Consider the following 18,023-nt stretch of genomic DNA (forward strand, 5'->3'; position numbering starts at 1 on the left):
ATAAAAGGCATCAAGTAAATGAAGGAGTATAATTATCTCCATTTGCAGATGATAGTTCTTACATAGAGAAATCCTAAGGAATTCACTAAAAATCTAGAATAAACAAAGTTCAGCAAGGTAACAACATACAAGATAAATACGCAAAAATGAATTATATTTCTAAACAGGAGTGAATAACCAAAATGAAATTTAAAAATAATTTCTATTAAAATAGGATCAAAAATGAAATAATAAGGAATAAATTTAATAAAAGAAATATAAAATTTGTACTTTGAAAGATACAAAACATTGTTGAAAGAAAGTAAAGATCTGACTAAATGGAAAGACATCTATATTCAAGGATTAGAAGGTTTATTGTTAAGGTGGCAACATTTCCCAAATTAATCTACAGATTCAACATCAACTGACTTTGCAGAAATTGACAACCTGTTTCTAAAATTTATATGGAAATTTAAAGGACCCAGAAGAGCCAAAACAGTCTTAAAAAAGAAGAAAGTTGAAGGACTCCAACTTCCTAATTTCAAAACTTAATACAAAGCTTCATTAATTAAAACAGCACAGGTACTGGCATAAGTATAGACATGTAGCTCTTTGGAATAGAATTGAGAGGTTAGAAATAAGCCATCACTTTATGCTCAGTTGACTTTTGACAAAGGTGCCAAGATAATTCAATGGGGAAAGAATAGTCTCTTCAACAAATGGTGCTGGGACAACTGTATGTCCACATGCAAAAGAATGAAATTGAACTTCTTCCTCACACCATATATAAAAATTAACTCTAAGACTGGGTGCAGCAGCCCATGCCTGTAATTGCAGCACTTTGGGAGGCTGAGGTGGGATGATCACTTAAAGTCAGGAGTTTGAGACCAGCCTGGCCAACATGGTGAAACCCCTACTCTACTAAAAATACAAAAATTAGTTAGGCGTGGTGGTGTGCACCTGTAATCTCAGCTACTCAGGGGGCTGAGGCAGGAGAATCGCTTGAACCCGGGTGGCGGAGGTTGCAGTGAGCCGAGATCGTGCCATTGCACTCCAGCCTGGGCAGCAGAATGAGACTCCATCTCAAACAAACAAACAACGAAATTAAATTTAAAAAAATTAACTCAAAATAATTGTAAACCTAAATGTAAGAGGGAAAACTAAAACACTATATTAGTCTGCCACAACAGAATACCACATAATAGGTGGCTTAAATAACAGACATTTATTTTCTCACAGTTCTGGAGGCTGGAAGTCCAAGAGCAAGGCTGGCAGGGTGGTTTCTGGTGAGGCCTCTCATCTTGGCTTTCAGATGGCTACCCTTCCTGTGTTCTCACATGGCCTTACATGTTCTTACATGAGGGCTACCCTCATGACCTCATTTATCTTCTTAATTATCTCCTTGACATTCCTATCTCCAAATATAGTCATATTAGGAGTTAGGGCTTTGACATATGAATTTTTTGGGGGAGTACAAAATTCAATACATAGCAAACATAGGAGTAAATAGTTCTGACCTTGGGTTAAGAAAAAGCCTCTTAGATATGGCACCAAAAGCATAAGCTACTAAGGAAAAAATAGATAAACTGGAACGTATCAAAATTAAGAACTTTTGTGCTTCAAAGGACCCCATCAAGAAAGTAAAAAAGCAACCAATAGTATAGAAGAAAATATTCACAGATCGTATATCTGATAGGGTACTTGTATCTAAAATAAAGAACTCTCAGAACTGAATATAAAAGATAAATAACCTAATTAAAAATGGTCAAAGAATCAGAGCTGACATTCCTCCAAAAAGATGTTCAGATAACCAAATAAGTACGTGAAAGGATACTGAGCATCATTAATTTTAAAAGAAATGCGGGTCCCAACCACAATGAGATACCACTTCACACCCATCAGGATGACTGTAATCAAAAACACAGATTTTAAGTGTTGCTGAGGATGTGGAGAAATTGGAACCCTCATACACTGCTGGTGGAAATGTAAAATGGTGCAGCTGCTTTGCAAAAGAGTCTGGTAGTTCCTTAAAAGGATTAAAAAAGAGATACCATATGATCTAGCAGTTTCACTCCTAAGTGTATATATACCCAAGAGAAATGAAAACGTATCACTCGGCCGGGCGCGGTGGCTCAAGCCTGTAATCCCAGCACTTTGGGAGGCCGAGACGGGCGGATCACAAGGTCAGGAGATCGAGACCATCCTGGCTAACACGGTGAAACCCCATCTCTACTAAAAATACAAAAACTAGCCGGGCGAGGTGGCGGGCGCCTGTAGTCCCAGCTACTCGGGAGGCTGAGGCAGGAGAATGGCGTAAACCCGGGAGGCGGAGCTTGCAGTGAGCTGAGATCCGGCCACTGCACTCCAGTCCGGTCGACAGAGCGAGACTCCGCCTCAAAAAAAAAAAAAGAAAACGTATCACTCAAAAGCTTATACATTAATGTTTATAGCAGCATTACTTATGATAGCCATAAATAAAAATAACCCAAATGTTTATTAACTGATAAATGGATAAATAAAATATGATACATCTGCACAATGGAATTTTTAAAATTTTTTTCATGTTACTGCTACCTCTGACGATGGAATATTTGGGGCAATAAAAAATGAATTATGGATACATGCCACAACACTGACAAACCTTGAAATTACTATGCTAAGTGTTAGAACCCAGACGTAAAAGGCCATATATTGTATGATTCCATTTATATGAATGTCAACTAAGGCAAATCATAGAGACAGGAAGTAGATTAGTGGTTACTTAGGCTGGGGGGCGACTGTAGAAGGGAAATGGGGAGTGACTGCTAAGGGGCACAGGATTTCTTTTTGGAGTGATGACAATGTTCTACAATTGATTGTGGTGATGGTCGCACAGCTGTGCATACACTAGAAACCATTGAATATATACTTCTTATGCATTCTTTTACGTATCTCAATAAAGTTGTTTCTAAAAATGAGAGAAAGAGGCTTAATGTTATACAGATGAGTGCAGAATATAAATGCAATAGACCACTGATTTAGCTCCATTTCTGGAGCCCTGTATGCTTTAGTATTCTTATATAGTACTGTCACATTTGTTCTAATCCAGCCCTCTCTCATTTTATGTGTACTCACCTCTGCATTCTTTGTTCAACAAGCAGTGTCTCAGCTCTACAGGAGGCACAGGATCCAGAGGTCCTCCATTTATGACCTTTCCTCAAGAGACATCCCTTTCCTGTGGTTAGCAGAGGTGTTTAAAATCCCTTAATAAATTTTCAAACATCTACTGTTCAATGCTGTTTAATACCATTCATAATACTATGTGAGATACTTTTAGTGGCTATGTGAGATACTTTTAGAAGATGCAGATATAAAGAAGATAGTTCTTTCCTTAAAATTCAAGTACACGTTTGTCTATAATACAGAGTAAAAAAATAAGTTCATAAAAGTAAGAAAAACAAAATTCTGTGAGTCACAAAATAGGAGAATCAATGATAGCATCACAGAGGAGATAGCATTTGAGCTGAGCCTTGAAAGAACAGCAGGATTTCAAGACATGGAAAGAAGAAGGCCATTTAAATGGAGAATATAATGAGCAAAAGGATATAAATGGTAGAAATGTCTAGCATGTGTATGGTATAGCTGTGATGCAAGTCTAACAGATGAATAAGACCAGTTTCATACTTTTGCCTTCTCTGTCTCTGCTCAATTGCATTGGCACACAAAGATGACAAGCTAAAGCTATGAAGCTGATGTCCCATGTGACTATCATCTCTTCTCTTTACCCGCATCTTTCCAAGAAGTTAATGTCATTACCATTACAAGAAAAAACACACTTTGCCAGTTTGCTCCTGCAACTTCCCTGTGCTATGGATGCTATTTTGACAGAGCCATGGATCAGGAGGAGTTTGCAATCTGATAATACCGATCATATAGCGCTTTTTAATTATAAAGTTACACAGTTCCATGATTTAAAATAAATGTTAATAGATCAAAGATTTAGATGTAGCCAGGTGCAGTGACTCACGCCTGTAATCCCAGCACTTTGGGAGGCTGAGGTGGGTGGATCACAAAGTCAGGAGTTCAAGACCAGCCTGGCCAACATGGCGAAATCCCTTCTCTACTAAACATACAAAAAAATTAGCTGGGCGTGGTGGTGGGCACCTGTAATCCCAGCTACTCAGGAGGCTGAGGCAGGAGAATCACTTGAACCCAGGAGGCAGAGGTTGCAGTAAGCTGAGATCGTGCCACGGCACTCCAGCCTGGGCAACAGAGCAAGACTCCATCTCAAAACAAAAAAAAAGTTTCTGATAATAAAAAATACTATAAACAAAGTCCAAATTCCAACAAACTAGCAACAATACTTGCAACACATATGATGTGCAAGAGACTAATTTCCTTAATATTTGTTAAAATATCAACAATAGAAAAAAGGAAATTTTTTTTTTTTTTTTTTTTTGAGAGGAGTCTCGCTCTGTCACCCAGGCTGGAGTGCAGTGGCCTGATCTCAGCTCACTGCAAGCTCCGCCTTCTGGGTTTACACCACTCTCCTGCCTCAGCCTCCAAGTAGCTGGGACTACAGGCACCTGCCACCTTCCCCGGCTAGTTTTTTTTTGTATTTTTTAGTAGGGACGGGGTTTCACCTTGTTAGCTAGGATGGTCTCGATCTCCTGACCTCGTGATCCGCCCGTCTCGGCCTCCCAAAGTGCTGGGATTACAGGCTTGAGCCACCGCGCCTGGCCAGGAAAAATTTTTTTAAAGTTTAATGCTGAGCAAATACACACACACACACACACACACACACACAATATGTATGAACCACAGAAGAGGGGAAGCAATGACAGCATCACAGAGGAGGTAGCGTTTGAACTGGGCCTTGAAAGAACAGTGAGATTTCAAGATATGGAAAGGAAGGGAAGGCCATTTAAATGGAGATTATGAGCAAAAGGACATAAGTGGTAGAAATATGTGGCATTTGTATGGTATAGCTGTGATACAAATCTAAGAGATGAATAAGGCCAGTTTCATACTTCTGCCTTCTCTCAGCCTCTGATTTCTATTGAATTGTCAGTCTTTCTGGTACACACATATATATGTATGATGACTCCTAATGGGTGCAAGATTTCTTTTTGGAGTGATGAAAATGTTCTAAAATCAATTGCGGTGATGGTCATACAACTGTGCATACACTAAAAACCATTGAATATATACTTATAATGCAAACTTTTTATGTATCTCAATAAAGTTGTTTTTAAAAATGACAGAGAATGAGGCTTATTATATACAGATGGTACATATATGTGTATATATATGTATATACCAAGACCATATATATACCAAGACTGGTATATGTGTGTAACAGGAAGACCAGCAATTCAGTAAAAATCTGAAGGACGTGACCAAATAGTTCATAGGAAAAGGAATACGAAATACAGATAGCTTATAAATATATGACAAGATTCACAACCTTACTCACAATAAAAAAATGGAAATTAAACTACGAGGAGGTTCCATTTCTTATCCATTAAAGTGAGACAAAGATTAAAAATTTTTATTAAAGCCTGTGTTCGCAAAGATGTAGGGAAACAGGCAGTCAATGTTGGTATATAAACTGTAGAATTCTTTGAAGAATAACTTGGAGGTGATTATCAAAATTTAATATACATGATGAAGTATTTAGAGGGAAATGTACGAATATCTGCAGTTTACTCTGAAATGTATCAAAAAAGAAGATGGATGATGAACAAAGTACACTAAAATGTTAATGGTGGAGTTCAGGTGGTGAGTATACAGGAGTCCTCTGTAAAATTGTTTCATTTTTTTTGTTTGTTTGAAAGTGTTCATAATAAAACATTGGAAAATAATATGCTTACATCTTTGGGTCAGCAATTCCAAGAATCTGCCCTGATATACTGGCACATGTGCATAAAGATATATTTACACAAATACTCATTGCAACATTCTAGTGATGAAAGATTTGATACAACCTAAATGTCCTTCAGTAGGGAACTGTTTACATGAGTAACCATTCAGTGAAATATTCTGTAGACATTAAAAAAATGAGACAGACGTATTTAAAATTATCTCCAAGTTACTTATATATGAAAAAGCAGGCCGGGCGCGGTGGCTCAAGCCTGTAATCCCAGCGCTTTGGGAGGCCGAGACGGGCGGATCACGAGGTCAGGAGATCGAGACCATCCTGGCTAACACGGTGAAACCCCGTCTCTACTAAAAAAAAAAATACAAAAAAATTAGCCGGGCGAGGTGGTGGGCGCCTGTAGTCCCAGCTACTCGGGAGGCTGAGGCAGGAGAATGGCGTGAACCCGGGAGGCGGAGCTTGCAGTGAGCTGAGATCCGGCCACAGCACTCCAGCCTGGGCGGCAGAGCGAGACTCCGTCTCAAAAAAAAAAAAAAGAAAAAGAAAAAGAAAAAGCAAAACCAGTATAATACACAGTACTATCCTTTGTGTAATGTTTGTACATGCATAATATATCTCTAAAAGGATACAGAAGAAACTGGTAAAACAGGTTTCTCCAGAGAGATTTGGCAGTGGTGAAGGTGATGTGGTTCTGGGTAGGAGCAAGACTCACTGGTTATCCTTCAGTACAGTTTGATTTTTTTCATGAAAGGGTATTACTAAGTGCTGACTTACGAAGGGCGTGTTAGTTCTAAGAATTCTTTCTGAACTGGAATGGGTGTTAAGGATATTCACAGTGGAGTTCATTTGAAAGCTGACTTTAAGAAACATTTGACAATCATTTTACATCATGCTTCTAAGAATGTGAGGACTTTTTCCATTCTCAAGCCCTTTTAAGGAAGTTTTTTTCACCTAGATCTAATTGCTCTAGATATGCCCACTGTTCAGCAAACTGGAAATTCTTGTTTTTTTCTGGCTATAACACAACTACATAGCTGACATATGTACTCATTTCCATTAAACCAACACATCTGTTTTTGTGACAAATGTGGACACAAAATGTTTTGTTTAAATAGAATAGCCTCCACCAAGTAAATATGAGAAGCTTAAAAGTTTAGTCTCTCTAGCTAACCTGATGTTCACTTTTTCCTCCTGCTTGTTATAGACTGGAAAGGAAAAATTAGCTGCCTGATTTTTAAATTCTGAAATGATTTCTTAGTTTAGAATCAAGTAGTCTAAACCAAGTCTTTAATATGTACACAGTAATATTTATTGTTATAAAAGGTGTATTAAAAACTGCTTAGTAAATTTTACATGTATAAAAACTTTTAGTGCTCAGGATTTAGTAATTGTATAAATTTTTGTGAAATATATCCTGCAGTTTTCTGATTTATTATGATTTTGCTTTTTAATATAACTTTTTACATTACACAAGTAGCACCTGTTTCTTGTAGAATACTGTAAAATTGCAAAGATGTCCAGAAAAGATAAAACTACCTTGAATCTCACCACCAAAGATAACTGCTATTAACTAACATCCTCCTGGTATGTATTTTTGTAGTTCTGTATGTTTGAGGGGGGAGATATAAAGAGAGGAGTTTTTAAGCAAAAATGGATCATATTATAAATATTAGGAGGCAGTGTAACATCTTACCTCCTAATGAAACTGCATTCAGCATTCTCTGAAATGAAAGTGAAATCGACAAGTCAATTGAGTCCTGGTTCCACTATTTGTTAGTTACATGACCTTAGGAAAATTTTTAAACTCCTTTAAGCCTCATGGAGAAAATAGAGGTGCTTACCTCTTAGGGTTGTTGTAAAAATTAAATGGATATTTCATGTAAAACACTCTGTGTGTAAGTTATAATATCTTTGTATGGCTTACATTTAGAATAATTATTTTTACTTAAAAATGCAATTTAAGTCCTTTTTAAAATCATAATGTTATCTATTTCTTGCTTAGTATTTAGACCCCTTCCAGCTCAGTTTTGAAATATTTGTCTTTTATTCCCCAAGTGCTTAGGTTTGTACATTTAAGCATATTATAAAGTAGTTACCTATAGAATCAGATTTTACTTTTTGGTAAAATCTGTAAATAACAGTTAAAATTCTTCCATGTTGAAATATGCTTATATATCGCTTAGTTGGAGACTAGCCTAGGGCTTGTTTGTGGTCTTGTTTTTATAGTTTAAGATCAAAGTACCTTCCATTGTTCCTAGACAGGAGTAGGATTACTTGGGAGTAGTGAGGTCACTTAGTCACTATGGCTGCCTATAAAGCTTACAGTGATAATTGACTAGTTCTGTATCTTTATTCCCTCTTTCCTCAGGACTCCATATCGTCCACAGCCTAGATGAAGTCAATTTCATACAGAACCTTGTGTTTTACATTGAAGCTGCATATAAAACTGCTGTGAGTACTCATTTTAGAATGGATTTTAGACATATGATGTTTTTGTTTTCTAAATACTGGGCAACTCAGTTGTTTTCTTAATGCTACTGCTCATAGTGAACCAACCTAAAAGGCTTCTGGCAGAAACTGTCTTTAGCCTCTTTCTTTATTAAGACCTGTCATCCTATGTCTTCTCTTCAAGAGGGTTACAGAGACAAGAGGGTCAGGATGCTATACTTTCATTCCTTTCAAACTCGGTGATATCTCATGGTATGTATTTGGCAATCTGGGCTAAAGTGTGGTCTTATTTTAATGATTTAAGGTCTTAAGAGCAAGATAGCTAGGTTGTATTGTGGGTCAGTTAGCTACTTAGAAACAAAATTTAGTCATGTTTGTAATATTATCTGCAGGTGTTGATTCAGTGCTTACAATGCAAAAAAGTTATTTTTCCTTACAACTACCATATGAGGTAGGTTTCTGTTAAATCATAATATATTTAACATCTTCTCTATATAAAATGTTAAGTTAGACACTACACAGGAATGCAATTTTTTTCTTCTACAGTCTAACATAGACAACTTTTCGTTGTTGTTCACTGACGCTTTATTCATAATCTCCCAACTGGAAATAACCCAAATATCTATCAACAAGTAAATGGATAAACAAACTGTGGTATATCCCTAAAATAGAATACTACTCATCAATAAAAAGGAAGGAAGTGTTGATTCATGCATCAGTGGGTGAATCTCAAAGGCATTATGCTTAGTAAAAGAAGTCAGACAAAAAATGTACAGACTGTATGATTCTACTCACATAAAATTCTAGAAATCTATAGTGACAGAAAGCAGATCCATGATTGCCTCAGGACAGGAGCAGAGGGAGAGATGAATTACAGAAGAGTATGAGGAGACTTTTGGAAATTTTGCAAATATTCATTATTATGATGATAGTTTCATGCCTGTAAACATATATCAAAATTAATCAAGTTGTACACTTTAAATATGTGCAGGCTTTTTGTATATCAGTTATACCTCCGTAAAGATACAAAAGTTATTATTATTTGTTGAGTATATAAATGCAGTCAATTACTCCAGGACAATACTGGAGACACACCACCAAAGGTGTCTTCTCTGTGTGCCCCTTTGCTGTGTTTCCATTTCTGTTTCTGTTTTTGTCTGTCGCTCAGGCTGAAGTGCAGTGGCACGATCATGGCTCACTGCAGCCTCAAAATCCCAGGCTCAGGTGATCCTCCCACCTCAGCCTCCTGAGTAGTTGGGACTACAGGTATACGTCACCACATCTGGCTAATTTTTGTATTTTTTGTAGAGACAAGGTTTCGCTATGTTGCCCAGGCTGGTCTCAAACTCCTCGACTCAAGCAATTTCACCCTCCTAGGCCTCTCAAAGTGCTAGGATTACAGGCATGAGCCACCACACCCGGCCTGTTTTCCACTTCTTACTTACCACCCTCCTCCTCTGTGACCAACACATTATTTTTTTATTTCTGTTAATTGTACAGTTGTCTTTTAAATATGTTTAAATAAAAATTAGAAATTCATTTACCATTTCTGGTGTACTTTGTTTCTTCATGTAGATTCAGATTTCCAACTGGCATTATTTCCTTCTGCCTGAAAAACTTTCTTTAACATTTCTTCATTCTTCTAGTGATGAATTATTACAGCTTTTGTATGCCTGAAGAAGTCTTTATTTCATCTTCGTGTTTGAAAAATATTTTCACTAGGTGTAGAATTTTATGATGGCAGATGTTTTTGTCTTTTAGTACTTTAAAAATATTGTTCCACTGTCTTCTTGCCTGTATTGCTTCTAATGACACATTTGTTGTCAACCTTATCTTTGTTCCTCTACATGAATGTGCCTTTTCCCACTGTCTGGTTTTAAAAATTTCTTTTATGTCTGGGCACGGTGGCTCATGCCTATAATTCCAGCACTTTGGGAGGCCGAGGTGGGTGGATCACCTGAGGTCAGGAGTTTTGAGACCAGCCTGACCAACATCAAGAAACCTTGTCTCTACTAAAAGTACAAAATTAGCTGGGCGTGGTGGCGCACGCCTGTAATCTCAGGTACTTGGGAGGCCGAGGCAGGAGAATTGCTTGAACCCAGGAGGCAGAGGTTGTGGTGAGCCGAGATCATTCCAGCCTGGGCAACAAGAGTGAAACTCTGTCTCAAAAAAAAAAGAAAAGTTTCTTTTATTATTGACTTTAAATACTTTGATTATGATATCTCTTGGTGTTATTTTCTTCACATTTCTTCTGTTTAGGGTCCATTTAGCTCCATGGATCTGTGCATATATAGTTTTCATTAAAAGTTTTCAGCAATTATTTCTTCATATTGTTTTTATGTTCCCCCGCTTCCTTTGAGTATTTAATAACGTGTGTATTCAGCTGTGTGATGTTGTCCCACAGCTCACAGATGTACTGTTTAGTTTTTTAATTCTTTTTTCCCTCTGTGTTTCATTTTGGACGGCTTCTGTTACTATACCTTCGGCTTCACGAATCTTTTTATTTACAATGTCTAATTTGTCACCAATCCCACCCAGTGTATTTTTCAGCTCAGATATAGTTTTATCGCTAAAAGTTGAATTTGAGTCTATTTTTCTATATTCCATGTATCCACTAAGCTTTCTGAATGTATGGAATATAGTTATAATACATGCTTTAATGTCCTTATCTGAGTATTCTAACATCTGTGTCAGTTCCAGGTTGGTTTCAGTTGATTGGTTTGTCTCATTATGGGCTATATTTTCCTGCTTCTTTGCATGCCTAGTAATTTTTTATTGGATGAAAGACATCATGAATCTTACCTTGTTGCATCCTAGATATTGTTGTATTCCTGTAAATATTCCCGAGTTTTGTGCAGGGACCTAGTTATTTTAGTTGAAAACAGTTTAATCCATTATTACTTTTAAAATGTGTTACATGGGACCAGAGTCATGTCTAGTCTGGAGCTAGTTATTCCCCCACTACATAGGTAAGACACTTCTGAATACTCTACCCCATGTCCCCTGAATTATGAAGTTTTCTAGTCTGGTTAGTTAGAACAGGCACTATTTCTTGTCCTGTGTGAGCACTAGGTATTTTTTCCCTTTAATTCTTTGGGTGATTCTTTCCCTAGCCTCAAGTAGTTTTCTCACTTACATGCATTCTTCATTATTCTGCTGAATATTTGAGGCGGACCCTCTGCAGAGTTCTGTGGTTTTCTGTGTAGCTTTCTCTTCTCCGTTAATCTGTCCTGCAAATTATGGTTACCTTGGTGTATCTGTACTCTTAGCTCCATTTCCTCAACTCAGGGTGTCTGCCAGGCTCTGTTTAGTTTTTTCCTCCCTGTATAGTGGCTTGGAAACTCTTACAACAGTAGGCTGGGACAGTCATAGGACTCATCCTATTTGCTGCCCTTTCTCAGAAATCACTGTCCTTCATTGTGTGATGTTCATTGTATTGAAAATCATTATGTTATAAATAGTTTTTTAGTTGTTGCAGGTGGGAAGGTAAATCTGGAACTTGTTACTTCATATTCACCGGAAGCACAAACCTAACATAGATAATTTTATGCAAACAGACATTATCTGTTGACCGATGGCTTTGCTTTTGGCACCACAGGCCTGCTGTGGTTCAGTGCAGAAGTTAGGGTTCTTTGGCCTCTCCATTATATCCAATGATTATAACAGTAGAATTATTGATATTTCTGTATTCTCATACTCTAACCTTTGCTGCACAAACTAGAATGGAGCTGGATTGGGGGACAGGTAAGGCAAGCCATCATGGCTTACCTTCCTGAAACTTCACTTTAACTCAGAGATTTGGCATGAAAAGTAATTAAAGGTAGATACAGAGATATAGATGTGGTGGGAGGGTGTGTGTGTGTGTGTGCATGCACATACACGTGAGCACATGTCTGTTTCCAAGTTCCATTTCATAAGAGGGCCTAGAAGCAATGACACCTCAGTGATAATGAGCTTACCCAGTCTTGGATTCTGACTATCATTTTCTGATCAAATAAACCAGGGCTTCTTATGGAAGTGGTTGATTCCAGGGCTGTGGTGGGGAAAATACGAGATAAGATTGGAGCATCTTACAGTGCCAAAAAGTGAAAAAATGTTCAAAAAGGGAGTGTTTTGTTTTGTTATGGTTTGTTTTGAGACAGGGCCTCTCTTTGACGCCCAGGCTAGAATGCAGTGGTGCAATCATGGCTTACTTCAGCTTCAACCTCCTGGACTCAAGCTATCTTGCCACTTCATCCTCCCTAGTAGTTGGAACTATAGACAAGCACCATCATGCCTGGCTAATTTAAAAAAATCGTAGAAACAGGGTCTCACTGTGTTGCCCAGGTTGGTCTCGAACTCCTGGGCTCAAGTGATCCTCCCACCTCAGCCTCCTAAATTGCTGGGATTTCAGGCAGGACCTACCATGTTCAGCCATGCTCAAAAAGGAATAGGCATGTCAAAAGGTCACAGGAGCCAACCTGAAAGAATACCCAAAGCCAAAGCTGGAGCAGTTTGAACAACAAAATAAATAGTGATAGTGTTTTATTATAAGCCAGAGAAAAACCTAAATATCTGTAAGTTCATAGCAATATAAATAACTGAATAAATAAATAAATAAATGGGAGAGAAAGGACAGCTCTTCCTTAGAGAAGAGTTGCAACTAATGGCTGTAGGAGTAATGAAGAGAACTAGAAAATCACCATTAAAGCACCACTGTAATAATTGTTCCTGGCAAGATCCATCAGTGGATGCTGAATTAATGGGTTAATGTTTGAGAGAAACAAGATATTTGCATGCTCTTGAAGTATCTCTCTCAAGATATTTCTTAATTACAAAGGAAAAAATAGTAACAGTAGAATTGAGAAACCCAGCAGACATCACATTAACCAAGTGATAAGGGTTAATATCACCAGTAATAAGATGTTTCAGCATTGTACATCCCTGCTATGATGCACTGAGAAGGACACAGCATAATGTCTGTAATACATATTCTTGCCTAAAATGCATAATCTCAGTCTAATCATGAGAAAACATTAAGCAAACCCAAATTGAGGGAAATCTACTAAATACCTGATCACTAATCTTCAAAGAGTATCAAGGTCACAAAAGACAAGACTTGAGGAACTGTCACTGATTAGAAGAGACTTAAAGAAACATGACAAATGCAGCACGAAATTCTGGATTGGACCCTGGAATGTAAAAAGGCCATTGGTGGGGAAAAAGTGGTAAAATCCAAATAAAGTCCATAGTTTGGTTAATAGTATTGTGCTGATGTTAATTTCTTAGCTTTAACTATTGCACTGTGGTTATGTTAGATGTTAACATTAGGGGAAGCTAAGTGAAAGGCATATGGAAACTCCTTGTAGTGTTTTTACAACTTTTGTATGAGTCTAAAGTTATTCCAAAATAAAAAGTTTTTAAAAGTAATTTTAAAAGCTATGTGATTGAGAGGATTTATAGAGCTCTGGCTAAGAGGGTAGGCTTTGGAGTGAGATTCCTTGGACTGTAATCCTGGCTCTGTCACTTATTAGCTGTATGACTTTGAGTGAGTCACTTAACTTCTCTTTGCATCATCAGTTTCATCATCTATAAAATGTAAGGATTAAGGAAGATAATGTAAAATGCATAAATAAGTGCATGGTACATTGTCAGTACCAATAGAGAGTAAAATTAGAATGAACATTTACAATAAAATATTGGGCTGCTCTTTAGGCTCCATCTTCCAGATCTACTGGGTATTTGCTTTAATGAAAAATTTTGAGAAACACCTCTCCAGATAGACTGAGTTATAGTTCTTAGCCCTCCTGATTAACTGTTGAGGAGTCTTCCAACGGCTTGGAGGCTCCAGTAGAATTTAAAGCTATTGGCAAAGTAGCTGCAGGGGCCACCCAACTCATTAGCATCTCCTTAATAAGCATTGTGGGTATATATATATATATATGGGGTATATATATATATATGTGGGTATATATATATATATATGGCAAATTAGTTACTCCTAGTATCTTATGTTCAAGGGCAAACACTTGCTGCATCTAGGAAGTATTTAGTAGTTATGACTTGCTAATTGTATATTGGTTATTTTATGCCAGGACTTCGGGATATGGGAACGTGGAGACAAGACCAACCAAGGGATCTCAGAGTTGAATGCCAGTTCAGTTGGAATGGCAAAGGTAATTTTCCTTTCTTGTTTGTACTGCGTATGGGATAAGGAAGTCTGGTGTCCCTTTGTCACAGATAAAACTTAATGTGAGTGTGGACCATAATCAAATTAATTATTATTTTAAACCACAGGCAACATTCAGATTCTCCTGTAGAACCGTGGATATGTAGATGAAAACTTTCATAAGCTGCAGATTTGATATCCAACTGCTTTTGTGGCATGTCTTTACTTATATTATATCCCATAAGGTCGTGAAAGGACTTAAACTAATCATCTCTACCATTACAAAAACAAGCAAAAGATGGCTTTTATTCCTTCCATTTACCAGTTGACCAAGCTTTATATCAAGGAATCATCTCTCAATCCTCTATCCTCTTTATTTTCCTCCATCCCCCAAATTGTCATCATCATCATCATCATTAGCAGCAACAGTATTACTGTTCAATTTGGCTCTGCTTTTTCATCCTACCCACTCTTGTCTTCTCTGGAAACAGCAAGAAGACATACAATAAGATAGCAGGAATAGGATCAACATATCCATTATGAGAAATATGCATGATTTAGTCTCTCTTACTAATATGCAAAAACATAGATTGATTTTAAAAACTAAAAGAAAATCCAATATATGCTGTCTATAAGAGCTCTAATATAACAAAATGATACAGAAATGTTAAAAATGGAAGGATGAGCAAAATACAGTCTGACAAACATGAAAAAGAGCTAGGGTGACTATGTGAATGTCAAGTGAAGTAGAATTCAAAGTAAAAATATTACATGGAACAAAGAGGACAAGGGGAGTCATAATAGAATTTCATTCTATTTTTGTTTTATTTTATTTATGTGTATATGTATGTATGTATGTATTTAGTTTGAGACGGAGTCTCGCCTTGTTACCCAGGCTGGAGTGCAGTGGCACGATCTCAGCTTACTGCAACCTCCACCTCCTGGGTTCAAGAGATTCTCCTGCCTCAGCCTCCTGAGTAGCTGGGACTACATGCCTCCGCCACCATGCCCAGCTAATTTTTTTATTTTTATTTTTAGTAGAGACAGGGTTTTGTCATGTTGACCAGGCCGGTCTCGAACTCCTGACCTCAGGTGATCCATCTGCCTCGGCATCCCAAAGTGCTGGAATTACAGGCATGAGCCACCGCGCCTGGCCTAACAATCTCATAGCGCACTGAACAACATAACCAAACATCCTTCCATGTCATTTCACACAGACAAATTTAGTTCATTCTTTTCAGCTGCTATACAGTATTCAATAATTGCTCCATTGACAGAATTGTCTTTATTTTTAATATTCCAGATAATGCTTTAGTGAAGATCCTTGTACATACATCCAGGTAAATTTACACAATATTTTTATAGGAAAAATTCCTAAAAGTGGAACCCTTAAGTTAAGGGATGTATACTTTTAAATTGCCCTTCAAAAATATTTCCACTAGTTTATATTTCCCCATCCTCATATGATAGATATATGTCATTATATACCATAGATGTCATTTTTCTTTTCTTTTTTTTTTTTTATCATAAACTGTTTCTTTCAGTGAATAAAAGTGTTTGACAGAGAAATACCTTTGGAAACAAACATTGAGAACATGTTATTACAACTTGTTTCTTTTTGCACTGGTACTTATTATTACAAGTTTACATATAGAGCTTTTTTGCCATTTTTCTCAATACCTGGATATTATCAGTATTTTTGTATATTTGATTTAAAGTTTTTTCCACTTAAACTTTTTTACTTTTTATTTTGTAATCATTTCTGACTTAGAGGAAAGTTATAATAATTGTACAAAGAATTCCTATATAGTACCCTTCACTCAAGTTCCCTACTTGTTAATATTTGCTTTATCTTTTTCTCTGATTAAACAAAACACACACATACACAATTATTTTTTTCTGAACCAGTAGACAGTACATTGCAGACATGATGCCCCATTACTCCTAAATATTTCAGTGTGAATTTCCTCAAGGACTCTTTTATAACCATGATACAAGCATCAAAATCAGGAAATGAACACTGGCATTATACTGCCACCTAATTGACATAACTTGTTCACATTTATTTAGTTGTCCCAATAATGTGATTTATAGCAAAAAAAATCCTTTTGATCCGGGATCCCATCTAAGATAACATATTACATTTAATCGTAATGTCTCTTTAGGCTTCTTCAGTCTGGAGTCCTTACTTGTCTTTCATGACCTTAGCATTTTTTAAGAGTATAGGCCAGTTATTTTACAGAATGATCCTCAATTTGATTTTGTGTGATATTTCCTCACGATTAGATTCAGGTTATGTGTTTTTGGCAAGAATACCACAGACGTGATGCTGTGTTCTTAGTTTATTATAAGGAAGCACATGATGTGAATTGTCCCATTACTGTTGATGTTATCTTTTATGAATTCGTTAAGGTGGTATCTACCAGGTTTCTCCACTGTAATTTTCTATTTTCCCTTTGTAATTGCTATGACTTGAATGTTTGTGGTCCCTCCTCACCAAAATTCATATTGAAACTTAATTACCAATGCAGCAGTATTGAGAGGTGGAGCCTTTAAGCTGTGACTGGATCATGAGGGCTGTTCCCTCATGAATGCATTAATCCACTCATGGATTAATGGATTAGTGAGTTATCATGGGAATGGGACTGGTTGCTTTATAAGAAAAGGAAGAGACACTTGAGCTAGCACACTGAGGCCCCCTCATCATGTGATATCCCATTTCACCTCGGGACTCTGCAGAGTTTCTACCAGTCAGAAGCCCTCACCAGACAGGGCCCCTTGACCTTGGACTTATCAGCATGATGAAGGGGAGCCAGGTGCTATTCCTCAAGACAGTGGAAGAAAGACCCCAAGGCATTTCAGAGATCTTAGATGCTGCCTTTTCTATCACAGGCCCAAAGGCCTAGGAGGGCAGAATAGTTTCAGTGGACAGGCCTGGGGTGTTCTTTATGGTGTTCTTTATGCCCAGGACTGCCTTGGGACTCTACTCCCGGCACCCCTGCTTCAGTGTTTACTCAGCTCATGCCACTACTCCAAAAGGTCCAAGTGATAAACCTTGAAGGTATCCATGTGGTGTTAATTCTGCAGGTCCACAGAATGCAAGAGCTGCAGAAGCATAGCAGTTTCCACCTGGATCTCAAAGGATATATAAAACAGCTTCTGGGCCCAGGGGCAGAGACTCGTCACAGGGGTGGAACCATCACAGAGAGCCCCCGCTAGAACAACACTGAAGCAGAAACATGGGGTTGCAGCTTCCACAGAGAGTTCCCACTAGGACAGGACCACCACTGGAATGCCAGAACTGTAGAGTCACTGGCAGCATGCAAGGCCTGCCTGGGAAAGCTTCAGGCACCAGACTTCAACCCATAGAAGCAGCCACCTGTACTGTACCCATCAAAGCCATAGGGGCAGGGCTGCCTGAGGCCTTAGAGACCCAATCCCAACCCGAGCATGGAGTCAAAAGAGATTATTCTTCGGCTTTCAGATTTAATGTCTGCTATGCTGGGTTTAAGACTTGCTTTAAGCCTGTTATTCCTTTCTTTTTGCCTATTCCTGTCTTTTGGAATGAGAATATCTCTGTCTGTCTTAATT

General features: G+C 37.7%; 1 protein-coding gene across 1 annotated transcript in view; it reads left to right on the top strand.

Moving 5' to 3' along the window:
* The window catches only part of LOC117077363 (phosphorylase b kinase regulatory subunit alpha, skeletal muscle isoform-like), a 149,495-nt gene that overhangs the window by 22,763 nt on the left and 108,709 nt on the right, over window positions 1-18,023 (top strand). Inside the window, 2 exon segments of the mRNA XM_033201028.1 lie at window positions 8,205-8,287; window positions 14,359-14,439. Coding sequence (XP_033056919.1) covers window positions 8,205-8,287; window positions 14,359-14,439 — 164 coding nt within the window.

The sequence above is a fragment of the Trachypithecus francoisi genome, unplaced genomic scaffold (genome assembly GCF_009764315.1).
Source record: "Trachypithecus francoisi isolate TF-2019V2 unplaced genomic scaffold, Tfra_2.0 Lachesis_group6, whole genome shotgun sequence".
Classification (NCBI taxonomy): Eukaryota; Metazoa; Chordata; class Mammalia; order Primates; family Cercopithecidae; genus Trachypithecus; species Trachypithecus francoisi.